Source organism: Petromyzon marinus, chromosome 23 (assembly GCF_048934315.1).
Source record: "Petromyzon marinus isolate PM22_M1 ecotype Great Lakes invasive population chromosome 23, UKy_Petmar_22M1.pri1.0, whole genome shotgun sequence".
NCBI classification, from domain to species: domain Eukaryota; kingdom Metazoa; phylum Chordata; class Hyperoartia; order Petromyzontiformes; family Petromyzontidae; genus Petromyzon; species Petromyzon marinus.
The window spans coordinates 2516490-2530406 of NC_133689.1; the positions used below are offsets into that span (position 1 = coordinate 2516490).

At 55.5% G+C, this 13917-nt stretch overlaps 1 protein-coding gene across 3 annotated transcripts in view; it reads right to left on the bottom strand.

Moving 5' to 3' along the window:
• Nucleotides 1–13917, bottom strand: part of LOC116945169 (rho-associated protein kinase 2-like) — a 63220-nt gene that overhangs the window by 40155 nt on the left and 9148 nt on the right. For 2 of the 3 annotated variants that reach the window (XM_076068926.1, XM_076068927.1), the window contains exon 2: nucleotides 1169–1250. In XM_076068926.1, coding sequence (XP_075925041.1) covers nucleotides 1169–1250 — 82 coding nt within the window. Of the gene's footprint in view, nucleotides 1–1168; nucleotides 1251–3281; nucleotides 3322–13917 lie in introns of those variants that run through there. The other variant, XM_076068928.1, reaches the window with a different exon arrangement.

The window sequence follows — 13917 nt, forward strand, 5'->3', positions numbered from 1 at the left end:
ATCACACGTTGACCAGGGTGGACAACGGCCAGCGGAGGACTTTCAGCGTAACCTTGTGAGGGACTGGGATCAACGCCGGACTGAGCCATGGCCCATCCACTGCTGGATGAAGGCCAGCGACGAGATGTGGCCCAACGACCCTTACAACCGAACGGGGCGCTGTCCCGTGGGGGAGCCCTTCGTCCAACAGTGGAACGGCAAAAAGGGGGCTGTCAATTCAACAATTTATTCATCATTTATTTACTTGCATGGGTTATCATTTAATATTCCGAGCGCGTCAATAAACACGTGACGCGCGTCAGCCTGGATGCGTCGGTGTATAAGGAAATGTTGCCGGGTCTTGGGAGGGGGGGGAGCCGGGGGGGGGGGGGGGGGGGGCAGCCGACGGGAAGTGTCGTTGAGTTTTGCTGCTGACGCTGCGCAAGCGACGTCAGCTTGTAACACGGCGCCACCGCACGACACTCGCACGCCCGCCCTGGCGGTACTCACTCGCACGCCCCCCCCCCACTCCCCCCCCGTGGTACTCGCACGCCTGCCCTGGCGGTACTCGCCCGCGCAGGAAGAGAACGACTCCCAGCTCCGAGGAGCCACAGACGAGGAGCGGGAAAGGAAGGAGGGCAGCAGCAAAGCGGCGAGCCGGTGCCAAATTCTCCCCCGCCAAGCTCTGCCGTCCTCTACACATCAAGGTGTTATCGGCCAATTCGTGAGCGATTACTACATGCGGGAGGAAACCGGAGAAAACTCACACGTGCGAGGGGGCCAAAGCTATCCCACGCAGAAGACACGGATGACACGAGTCCACATTTGCTGTACTGTCTTCTACCGGCGAGCCAGGGTACGGGCTTCCTCCTTGACGCCCAAGGGAAGGGAGTTTCGCAACATCTGTGTGTGATCCACCAACCCTTGCCGCTGTCTCCACGGTGCTGGATTACGGACAGCCACGTGTAGCACCAGCAGCAGCGTAGCCACCGCCGCCCGGACTCATTCGAGAAGATGCCACGTGGGAAGTAGGGGGCTCGGTGGGTTTGTAACGGTAACATCGGAGGCAACGAGCCAGCACCGACAACAATGGACAATCTGAATCGGCCATGGTCACTCCGCTGCTGGATGAAGGCCTTCCCAAGCCGTGAGCGGTCAAGCTCTGGAGCGCCGGCATCCCGAGACTTACATCTGTTGAGGAAGCTTTCAATGTTCTTGTTCTTGCGCAACGCCGGGAAGTCCAGGTCCTGCACCAAGGCCTCAAAGCCATCCTGCGGGAGAGACAGGAAACGTGTCACTGTTAGTCGTCGTTAAAAAATAAATTCACAATTAATCACCACTAACAGACGTGATCTGTCCACTGCTGGATGAAGGCCTCCCCAAGCCGTCGCCGCCTCTCACGGTCTCACGACAAGAGCATCCGTCCAGCGCCCGCTCACGGAGCCGGTTTTTCGCGGTTCCGTCTCCGCGGCGAGCGTGGTCCAGGCCGTGGTCTCGCCCTCGTGATGCCAAACCGTCGTGGGTCTTGGTCTCTGGCCATGAGATCGTTCTTGTGACGAGTTCCTGTCAATGCCCACTCAACTCTCCTCAGCGTTTCTCTTCCTGCCTCCCGGTGTGCATTCCAAGTGTGCCTCTCTCCGACGCTTCTTTGCGCACTCTGCCAACTGCGCGGCATCGCGTGGAATTGGATCGTGTAGGAGTACACAACTCTGTGGGTCTGTACGCAAGTCTACGGACCATGTAAAAGTATGCAAGTGTGTGGATCTCCATGCAAGGGCGTTATGTGTTGCCAGGTCGCTTCTGGAAAATAAGTTCACAACCTCAGTGGGGGGCCTTTACCTGCTAAGATAACAAAAAAAAGTTTAATTGGTATATTTTTAAGTGAGTCGTTTACCTTTCCTCTACTTTGGACTCCTATCGTGTTTGCGTCGTGTTTGTTGTTGTAACGGTCTGACCTGCCCCAAACGCACATCTCTGAAAAAGAGCTTCATACTCTTTGGTTTTTTTCGGTAAAGTCACGTAGAAATAAGAAATAATAAAATTACGCAATAGCGTACGACGTTTCGATTGCAACACAAGCAATCATCATCAGTCACGAAAGCGCCAAATCAAGTAAGAGCTTCATAGCTCATCAGATTGCTCCAGTCACAAGTACAGAAATTCCCATGTGACCTAGAGAAGAGGCGCGGCGGAATGGAAGCACGTGGGAGGCACAGAAACTACTCCGAGCTGCCGACGCCACGCATCAACGGCTCAGAAAGAGAGAGCCCACAAATATTTCTCTCATTTCCCACAGCCAGAACGAACGCCGGCCCGCGGCAGTAAAGAACGTCATGATGTGCTTCCATCGCCGTCTGGAACGCATTTCCTTCCGATATTAGGACAGCACTGGAGCTACGCACTTTTAAATCTAGATTTGAAAACCCATTTCTTCAAAACGGCTTTCTGTGTTGAGCACGGTTGTTCACGTGCGCTGCGGAAGAAGTTGGACATACACGCGCACGTACAGTGCCGAGTGCGAGCGTTCGGTCAATAAAGGAAGCGGCCAGTGAACGCGCGCTCCTGTAACGGCGCATCCTGGAGGCGGGGGGGGCCAGGATGCGCAAGCCGCCGCGTCATCGCTTCCTCTTGGCCAAGGGAGAGGCGCGCGGGCGCACGCTGAGCCCCGCAGATAACCACGGGCGCCCCGAAACACCGCGGGCGACGCGCGAACGCGGGCGGGCGGGCGGCCGGGCGGGCGGGCGCCCCGCGCAGCCGCAGGGGAAATGGAGTGGCGCAGGCGGATGAGAATTCCTGGGGTCCGTTACGAAAGCCAACCTCTGCCCGGGGAAGGGGACAGCGCGCCCTCGATAGCACGCGGGGCGGTGGAGGGGAGAGGGACCCGTGTCCCGCAAACTACCGAGGGGGGGGGTTTTGGGTAGAAAAGTTAGAGATTTTAACAATTTTGAAATTACATCCCCGAAGCTCGATGATGATGATGATGATAACAAAAATGGGGCGTATGATGATAACCAGATATTACCAATAAAAAGACTGGATTATTTTGACAATTACGGGAATAACAATGATACTAAAATACTGCCAATGAAGTCGGTATTGGTTTAATAAATGCCGATGATGAATACAATGACGGCAAGACATATGGACTTGTAGTCTTCCTATTGCAAGCCAAGTGCTCATACTTGCACACACAGACACACAGACACACACACACAGACATGCAGACAAACAGATACACACACATACAGACAGACACACACACACAGACAGACAAACATACATACAAACAAACAAACACGTACACAACTCCTCTCTCCTCCTCGTCTTCTCGCCTCCCCTCCTCTATCTTCTCCTCTTCCCTCCCCCTCTCTCCTAAGACCCTCCCCATCCCATCTCTCCTAAGACCCTCCCCATCCCATTTCTCCTAAGACTCTCCCCCCATCCCCTCTTTCCTAAGACCCTCCCCATCCCCTCTCTCCTAAGACCCTCCCCATCCCATCTCTCCTAAGACCCTCCCCATCCCCTCTCTCCTAAGACCCTCCCCATCCCATCTCTCCTAAGACCCTCCCCATCCCATCTCTCCTAAGACCCTCCCCATCCCCTCTTTCCTAAGACCCTCCCCATCCCATCTCTCCAAAGACCCTCCCCATCCCATCTCTCCCCACAGGTCCAGTGGCCCGGCCCCGTCCAGCGAAGCTTAACCGCAAGGCCCCCCCCCACTCTTCCCTCCCCCCCCAACCGCTCCCTTCCCCCCCCCGCTCCCTTCCCCCCCCCCCGCTCCCTTCCCCCCCCCGCTCCCTCCCCCCCCCCCCCGCTCCCTTCCCCCCCCACCCCTCCACCCCGGCCCAGCGACTGACGTCAGAAACCGAGACCCGCGACCAAAAGCCCAGAGGCAGCTCCATGTTTGGCGTTGATGGTCGAGGGGCGTTGGGGACACGAGCCAGGGCCCAGCGGCACGGCCAGGGCTGGGGGAGGGGGGGTACTCAGACGGTGGCGAGTAAGCGATGGCATCGTTCGTTCGTTCGTTCATTATTGTTGTTGTTGCAATAACTGTGTTCCGGACCCAGCGAAGGAGAGTTTTAAGATTGATGCGAATCATTGGCGATACACCACGCGATGCACGGTACGATGTCGGGGCGCGTCTACCGTGAGCAGCGAGTGACACCAGAACCGGTGCTACGCCTCCCCCACTGACCAGCGTGGTGAAGTATGGTCAAACAACCCCCTGTGACAAATCGGACGTGGGGAGGCCTGCATCCAGCTGTGGGACTGTACATTCACCGCGTGATGATTCCAAACAAAGCGTTCCTCTTCTGTGCGAGTAGATGTTGAGTCAAACGGACGGGGAAGACTTTCATGAACAGGCGAGAAATTTTGTTCAAATAAGCACAGCGAGCACAGAGCGCAGACCCACAGACTCGTAGAGACCCACAGACTCATGGAGAGACCCACAGGCTCATGGAGAGACCCACAGGCTCATGGAGAGACCCACAGGCTCATGGAGAGACCCACAGACTCATGGAGAGACCCACAGACTCATGGAGAGACCCACAGACTCGTAGAGACCCACAGGCTCATGGAGAGACCTACAAACTCACAGAAAGAACCACAGACTCGTAGAGACCCACAGACACATGGAGAGACCCACAGGCTCATGGAGAGAGCCACAGACTCACAGAAAGAACCACAGACTCGTAGAGACCCACAGACTCATGGAGAGACCCACATACTCGTAGAGACCCACAGACTCGTAGAGACCCACAGACTCATGGAGAGACCCACAGACTCACAGAAAGAACCACAGACTCGTAGAGACCCACAGACTCATGGAGAGACCCACAGACTCATGGAGAGACCCACAGACTCGTAGAGACCCACAGACTCGTAGAGACCCACAGACTCATGGAGAGACCCACAGACTCATGGAGAGACCCACAGACTCATGGAGAGACCCACAGACTCATGGAGAGACCCACAGACTCGTAGAGACCCACAGGCTCATGGAGAGACCCACAGACTCATGGAGAGACCCACAGACTCGTAGAGACCCACAGACTCATGGAGAGACCCACAGACTCGTGGAGAGACCCACAGACTCGTAGAGAGACCCACAGATTCGTAGAAACCCACAGGATCATGTAGAGACCCACAGGCTCATGGAGAGACCCACAGACTCATGGAGAGACCCACAGACTCGTGGAGAGACCCACAGACTCGTAGAGACCCACAGAGTCATGGAGAGACCCATAGGCTCACAGAAAGACCCACAGACTCGTAGAGACCCACAGGCTTGGAGGGACCCACAGACTCGTAGAGACCCACAGACTCATGGAGAGACTCACAGACTCGTAGAGACCCACAGATTCGTAGAGACCCACAGACTCACAGAAAGACCCACAGACTCACAGAAAGACCCACAGACTCATGGAGAGACCCACAGACTCGTAGAGACCCACAGACTCGTAGAGACCCACAGACTCACAGAAAGACCCACAGACTCACAGAAAGACCCACAGACTCATGGAGAGACCCACAGACTCACAGAAAGAACCACAGACTCGTAGAGACCCACAGACTCACAGAAAGAACCACAGACTCGTAGAGACCCACAGACTCACAGAAAGACCCACAGACTCATGGAGAGACCAACAGACTCACAGAAAGAACCACAGACTCGTAGAGACCCACAGACTCATGGAGAGACCCATAGACTCATGGAGAGACCCACAGACTCGTAGAGACCCACAGACTCGTAGAGACCCACAGACTCATGGAGAGACCCACAGACTCGTAGAGACCCACAGGCTCATGGAGAGACCCACAGACTCATGGAGAGACCCACAGACTCGTGGAGAGACCCACAGACTCATAGAAACCCACAGGCTCATGGAGAGACCCACAGGCTCATGGAGAGACCCACAGACTCATGGAGAGACCCACAGACTCATGGAGAGACCCACAGACTCGTGGAGAGACCCACAGACTCGTAGAGACCCACAGACTCATGGAGAGACCCATAGGCTCACAGAAAGACCCACAGACTCGTAGAGACCCACAGGCTCATGGAGGGACCCACAGACTCGTAGAGACCCACAGACTCATGGAGAGACTCACAGACTCATGGAGAGACCCACAGGCTCACACAAAGAATCACAGACTCGTAGAGACCCACAGGCTCATAGAGAGACCCACAGGCTCACACAGAGACCCACAGCCTTACAAAGAGACCCAATAGCCTTACAAAGGTAACCATAGCCTTACAAAGAGGCGGGGAGTGGCTGGGCGGCTCGGAGATCATAATGCTGCGGTGAGATCCTGGGTTTGAATTCAGGTCACCTACGATTGGAAAATAATAATAATAATTTAGCTCTGCACTTAATTCAGCCAAATACCAGCTCGGAGATTTAAAAGTAAAAGTTTGACGGCCACGCGACGAATATTGCTCTTTGTAGCAGGGCGCTTGGCAGAGTGCCGCCCTTGATTCTGTGGACCAAAGGTCGCTGGAAGAGACCTCAGAGGTAGCTCTGCGATATCCTCTTCCGTGGGTTGTTCTCCGAACACGAAGGGTCGCGACATTTCCGAAAGGATTCTTCGTATCGTGCCCACGTGACCGCTGACGGCGCAATCGCGATAAACATTGCGGAGCGGGACAGAAAAATTCACTCAAATTGCTACAAGACCTCACCTACCCTGCACGGACAGCAAATTCCGAGAGTCAGGTGACCACGCGCGATGGCGCGATCGGCAACAGAAACGAGGATGCAGCCTTTGAACCAGAAAACACCTTCCACACGTCGACTGGTCGGTCACGCGGCCCACGTACCCGACGGAAGAGTCACACATTCATACGCACGTCCTGGAACGCATGCACGCATGCTGAACTTCTCTAGCAGCGTACGTAGCCAGCCATGCTAATCGGAGGTGCGGGGGAAGGACGCCTCCAGTCAATCGTCCATAAAAGCCACGACTCCGAGACTTAAGAGATTCCTTTATCGGGAGCGTGCTGCTCCATTGGTGACGCTTGGCGAATTCCATTGACGTTTATCTTCACGGGGAAGACAACGGGAAAACCCGGGGAAAATCTACCATGGCATAGGTGGGGGCGAACGCGCACTACGGTATGGTACAGAGTACCCGGCGTCTTGCGTCACGAGCGTGAGAATCGATTCCAGTCGACGAATCGATGGCGGCACTCCCAGCCGTGTGTTCAAGTTTCAAGTAGATTTTTATTTTTTTAGCCGGGTGAGAGCTCACGAGTGCATGGACGAGTCTCGTTTGCATGAGCGAGCACTGAGAAATCCGATGAGCTATGAAGCTCTTTTTCACAGGTGTCCAGTAGGGACCCTCACGTGATGTAGAACTCGACTGAACGTTCCGCGGGGGGGGGGGGGGGGAGTGGAAATTTTGGGTTTAGTTTTTTTTCCTTTCAAGTACTGGTGATAATCGTTGGCAAGAACCGAGAGTTCCCCTTCGGTAAATATTTCATGACACCCCGTAAGCCGATGGAGCAACAGGAAGCAGTTTTAATCCGACGCAGGTTTTTTTTTCTGCTGCTACAAAAAGATTATCAGGGAACCCAAAAGCACCCCGTCGCTTTTTTTTAAGACACCGAAAAGCTATTTTGGGTTTGGGGATGAAGCGGCAATGAATTATTAAATATCTTGGCCACCATAGCATGCGGAGGGCTAAACGATTCCCGAAACTGGCCGCTGCGAGATTTACGCGACAAAAAACAAGGAATTTAAAAAGCAAACCGAGAGCTGTGAAATTTTTTTGGGGAATTTCTGTTTTTTTTCTCTCTCTCTCTCTCTGCTGTTTTCATTTCAGAAGAATGTTCGCGTCGGGTCGACTCCCCCCCCCCCCACACACCTCAAATGCAGCGAGCGCTACCTACGTAGCCAACCATGAGTCTACGGGTTTCTGTGCGAGTATACGGGTCGACGCGAGTCTACGGGTCTCTGCGTGAGCCTACGTATGCGTGTATGTTGAGCTTCTTTTGCGCCGCTAGAAGCCAACCGTGCTAAATGAAGGTGCGCGTGAAGGACAAACAAACGAAACACAAAAATCAGTCAGAAAGAAATTAGTTTTCGATCTAGATTATTTAAAAGTGCATAGGTCCCAGCGGCTTCCTAATCTCGGAAGAGCGTTCCAGGAGGACAAGGAGAGAACGCGACCACCGCCGGGAGAGCCGTCATGGCGCCACCACGCGGGACTCGGCCGGGCACGATGCCCGACGTTTCGCACCAGCAACCAAAGCGGTCGTCGCGCAGGATTGCAGTGTGCCCACTCGGCGGCGTTGGCTGCGTTCAAGGCGACGTGAGAACTCGCAACGCGTAGGGGGGGGGGTCAACACGAGGACACCGCCTCCCAACCACAGCGACCGTCTCTCCGCGACGCCCTCGCGCCGTGGCCTGCAGCAGCGGCGGCGGCGGACCTCAACATTGGCATCGAGCTCCTGAACCGCGTCGCTGCTGCCATCGTGCACGGGAAGAGGCTCGAACTCTCATGGTAGCCACCCACGTAGCCACCCACGTAGCCACCCACGGGCTCGCAGTGTGGTGACCGCGATAATTGAGTGGGCAGCGCGGCGGAACGAGCCTCCCCCCCCCCCCAATTTTTTTTTTTATTAAGAAATGTTATTAAATATTTTTTTCGACAAAATAAAAACCCCGAACTCGTGCCCATCCTCAGCGCAGCGCGCAACCCGCAACGGCGACGCGGAGCAGCAAAAGTGCCGACAGCGGACGACGGGAATCAGCGGCGCTCGCCTCGGCGGACCGCGGAGCCTTGTGGGGTCACTACCGGTCCCAAGAAAAAAACCCCAGCCCGCCCGCCCGCCCCCCGCCCCCCCCCAGGACAAAAAGAAAACCACGGGGATCGTTGCAGCACCAAATTTGCGTGCGAGGAACGAGCCTGGCAGATTTTTGGCGGAGAGGCGGAGTTGAGGCCGATTTAAAAGCCACATTTTGTGATAAACTGCCTTTTAATGGCAAAGTTTAAAAATATCTACGCTGTTAAAAAATATAAATATGCCAAATACCGCAGCTAAAAAAAGGAAGCAAATTAAGTTCAGAGCCGTGCTCTGAACGTGCAGGGCGTTGTGTTTTGTTTTTCCCATAAGCGCCAAGACCGGCAACTGTTGGGCGGTTCTGCCATGGCTCTGCCTGCTGTTGCATGCTGCCCCATCAACCCTTCCCGAGTGGGCGAAAGGGGGCTGTTTAACCGCGTGCTCACTGCATGCGAGTTAACTTAATAAATAGCCAACTTCTCTGAGAATCTTCAAACGCCCACTGTGTAGGTGCTGCGTATATTGCGGTTAATACACCCGGCAGCATTAACCAGGGCTGCCTGTCCAATTCGAACCACGAAAATCACTGCGACAAGCTGCAAGAAACGAACACGCTATCGCTGGGCCGTGTAACATTCATTTGTTATTTGACACAATTTGACGCCCATATTGTTACATTTGCGAGCATTAGGAATGGGCGTTATTACTCTCGGTGTATCGACATGTCGTTTGTCCTTCCCCCACACCTCCGATTAGCACGGTTGGCTACGTACGGTACGAAAGAAGTTCAACGTACTTACACATGTAGAACGTGCATACACACACGTACACACGTGCATACACCTCAATTCTACAGACTCCACACCAAGGCCACTGGCAGGGACTGCACCGGGTCACGTTTGCCAAGCAAGGCCGCTTCTGGAGCCGAGCCATCACAAACTTGGCCCCACTTAAATCCCCGAACCGAGTGGCTGCAGCGACGCTACGTCTCAAGAGTCGAAGAGCGTGCGGCCGTGACCGCGTGGCAAGACGCCGCCGTGCGAACAACGCGAAGCCGTGACCCCGAGAGCGCATCGGAGCAGTTTGCACGGCGGCAAACGTTTTCGCGGTTGCCCCGTGTAGCTCGCCGATGTGCCCTCGGGTTGTACCGCGTGGTGTTTATCGTGACAATTATTTCGACTCGCAACGCTGCGCCGCCGCCGCCGCACGGTATTCGCTCGTCGCTCTCGTCGAGAGACAAAGAGAGAGGACGACTGGGAGGCACGAGGAGGCACCGCAGAGGAGCAGGAAGTCGGCAGCAGCAGCAGCCAGGCGGTGAGCCAGCAACAACAAATGCCCAAGCTCTGTGGTCCTCTATATATTAAGTTGTTTTCAGCCAAGTAATGAATGAGATGGCGACTCAGATGGCTCGGACAAGTTCTCACAATGGACCAGGAACGTATTCCAAAAATTTCCCACAGATGGACACCGCCGGGCAAAAGGAAACCCGGGAGAGCCGAAACCAACGTGGTGATCGACCTCTCTTGGGGCGAGGCTCAACATGTTGCCAGGGACAGGTAGAAGTGGAGGGAAACTCATTCCGGCCTTTATTTCCCATATGTACATGCAAATTAGTGTTTGCATGTGGCAGTAAATCGGAGGGAGCGGAGAAAACCCACAGGTGTGTGCGAGGGGGCAACGCTCTATCCCATACAGACGGAACACTTTCGATGTCCAACATTTGCTGTGCTGCTTTCTGCAGGCGAACCAGGGTATGGCACCTCAATGCCCACGGGAAGGGAGATTCACAACACGAGTGTGATCCATCAACCCCCGCATCCAAAGTGCTGGACTACAGGGTTGCCGCTACCACCTAGGCATGCTGTCTCACATTTCCGCTCGACGTGCTGGAGGGCTGACGCCGCAGGAACCGAATTGAACAGAAACTCAACTGCTCTACGCAGTTCCTGAACAGGCTCCCGGCACGTCAGAGTGAAACGTCAGACATCGTGCCGCACGGCCCAAAAACACGAGGGAGAGCCAGACTCTCTCCCCCATGGTTCGCAGCAACGGGTCACGGGGTCACGGGGTCACGGGGTCAGCAACTGACAAAAGTCTAAGCACACGCACAGCTCTTTTGTCAATCCACTGCTGGATGAGGGCCTCCCCCACGTCGTGCCGCTTTTCTGGTTGGGGACAGCAGAGAGGAGATTCGAGCCTCAGAGGGAATTCCCCCCCCCCCCCCTTCTTTATTAAGATTTAAGACAAAGGCCTTTTGCCAACGTGGGAGCGGTTGCCAGCATTCCATCACCGGTGCAGATCCGTCAGCGACGCCCGTAACCAAACGCAGGCAGCGTCCCGTACGAGCCCGGGTGCAGGGGGACGCCCTTTCAAAAAGACGGACCGCATGGACAGAAATGTGAGGGTGTCACAGATCTGCGGTGTAACGCGGAAAGTCCACCCGAATTATGCAACGATGTGAGGCCAGCATCGGTGGTCTGGCATTGTCGTGGAGGGGGGTGGGTGGTGGGGAGGGCGGGGATGGTGGAGAGGAGGGAGGAGGAGGAGGAGGAGGAGGTGGGCTCCTGCCATCAAACAATCCGGACACATGAACCAAAATACGGACTGGGGCATCGTTCATCACCATCAGACGCGACCTATCCCACCCCAGAACGAACGGCCTCCTAAAATCCATCGCCATCCCTCACGACGTTGCGGTGGCATGCGGGGCACACGAGCCGATCCCGCTGCTCCATCTCCACAGTCCACGTACTCTCGGCGACGTCGCCTCCTCCGGCCGCCGGCCGTGACGCGTCCTGCCCCTTCGACGAGTGTGCACCTCTCTTCCGACGCGGCGGCGGCGGTGGCGACGCGCGAGTTGCGTGTTTTCTGCGCTGCTATCCTTGACAGGGTCCACGTTCCGTCGTCGCCCCGCGTGCGGGCGCTCTCATCCGCGCGCTCCTCTTCCGCCTCAATCAACTCCAGAATCAAATCAGAATGTTTATTTATATTGGAGGAACCAGACGAGCGATAAAGCTCTTTTCTCACAGATATCCAGATGTCCACTCAAAAACAGGCACCACGCCCCCCTCCCTCCCCACGCTTCAGGGGGGTGCTACGAGAGATGCTGGACTGTGAACCGCCGGAGGAGTGGGGGGGGGGGGGCACCTTCCCCTCCAGCGTGCCGCAGGAGGAGTTGTGCAGAGGGTCCCACTTCACTGAGAGTGCTCTCTTCTGTACGGGCCGCAATTCTAAACAATCACTCCATTGTCACGAACAGCTCGAGGGGGCTCGCAGGCAGTCATTGTGTTGAACGTGAAGAGAGCGAAGCAAGTGGGGGGGGGGGGAACCACTGAATATTCACGAACTTCCATCGCCGCCGTCGATGAGCTGCAGCTTTAGCGGTCACAGGGCGATCGATCCGTCGGCACTTATTGTAAACACTGCAGCAGCATCTTCGCACGTTGACGCGGCAATCTCGTCGGGTGGTGGAGGGTCAATGGCACAACAACGGACGTCGTTATCATCGCCGTCCGTTAACCTCTACACCTTCATCAAAGAGGTGTCCGGGCAACATGCTCGCTCGCTCACAAACTCACCTCTCAACCCGGACTCTCTCAATATTTGCCTTGCCACGTAATTGCTATTGGGTTCATGAAGAGAAACGTCGTACTGCTCGTGCGATACTCTAAACTGGCTCTGCATGCATTGACTAACAGCACTGCGTATGTGTATAAGTGTAAATGTGTGTGTGTGTGTGAGACAATATGTACATGTCAATCACTGTGCGAATGAGAGTGAGGCCTGTGTTGGCTGAGTCACGTAGCTCGAATGCCTAGCCACCGCGTGCCCAAGCAGCTTGTGTTTGGCGGCACAGATGGGGCTAAACGGGCATGGCGCGAGCTAGAGAGAGAGGGAGATGGGCCGATGCGGCGCAGGATGATGTGGAGTTGAGTGGGCTTGCCAAAGACTGGTACCAGCGGCGTCAAGATCGGACCTCTATGGAGGAGGCTCGTGAAGGAACCCAACCGGAAATGGATTCCCTTTTCCATTTATATTCATTCACTGATCCCCACCCCCCCCCCAACTTTGCTCAAGAAGGGCTCACAAGTTACGTCATCGCATACACACGTCCATTTAGGGAACGAAACAGGAGGTTTTCTCCACAAATCTGGCTGTCGCCTCATGAAGCTAGCTGTAATTACTGGCGAAACGTAATACATCGGGTTTAAAAGTCGTGGCTTTGTGTGCTGGACGAATAATACATCGGCACGTTCGGTTTTCCTGACAAACATTAATAATTGCCTGTGTCAGGTGGTGGCGGGTTTAACGACACATTTATATATTTACGCGATCTAACCCAACAAAAACCTGCATTATTGTGAAGGATGCCACTGGCCAGTTGGAGGCAGTCGTCCTCCAACATATGGGCCAACGTTGGCCTAACGTTCCATGCTTACTGTTGTCTCTACTACGAGCAACTTGTTGCAGGGACGTCCACGCACAAGCGGAATCGGTCGCGTGCGACTCCGCCGTGCACGAGCGACTCCGCTCGCCACTTCGGTCCGTCGGTCAGCCACCGCTCCGTTCGACGCAGCGAACTACTCGGACGACAGGCGGAGAATAAAACCTCGTCCCCGTCGACTGAGCGAAACAAGATGACGATCCGCAAGAGGAGGGGGGGGGGAAGCACCGCTGCTCTCATCCCGCCCGCGCTGCTCGTACAGTGCCATTGTTTATTTTCTCTCTCAGAGTTTGAAACCCGGCTCACAGCGGCCCATCTCCGTTGTGGCTCTGCGTTTGTTTACACGTCAGCGGGTGCGCTATGTTAATTGACTGCAGTCGTTTTTTATGACCGTGCCCCCTCGGCTGGCTGGCTGGCAGCATAGGGCGGATCTCAAGGCGTTTGTGAATTTTATCGCGGCCCATTTTGTCGATCCGGCCGTTGGAGTGCAACGTGTCCGTCGGGGGGGGGGGGGGGAGATGGAGCGATGAAATCAGCGGGTGCCGCCTGGCGAGCGTGGAACGTGGTTGGCCCAAGGTCGGTACAACCACGTGCCAGCGTTGGCCCAGCGTTGGCCCAGCGTTGGCCCAGCGTTGGCCCAGCGTTGGCCCAGCGTTGGCCCAGCGTTGGCCCAGCGTTGGCCCAGCGTTGGCCCAGCGTCGGCATG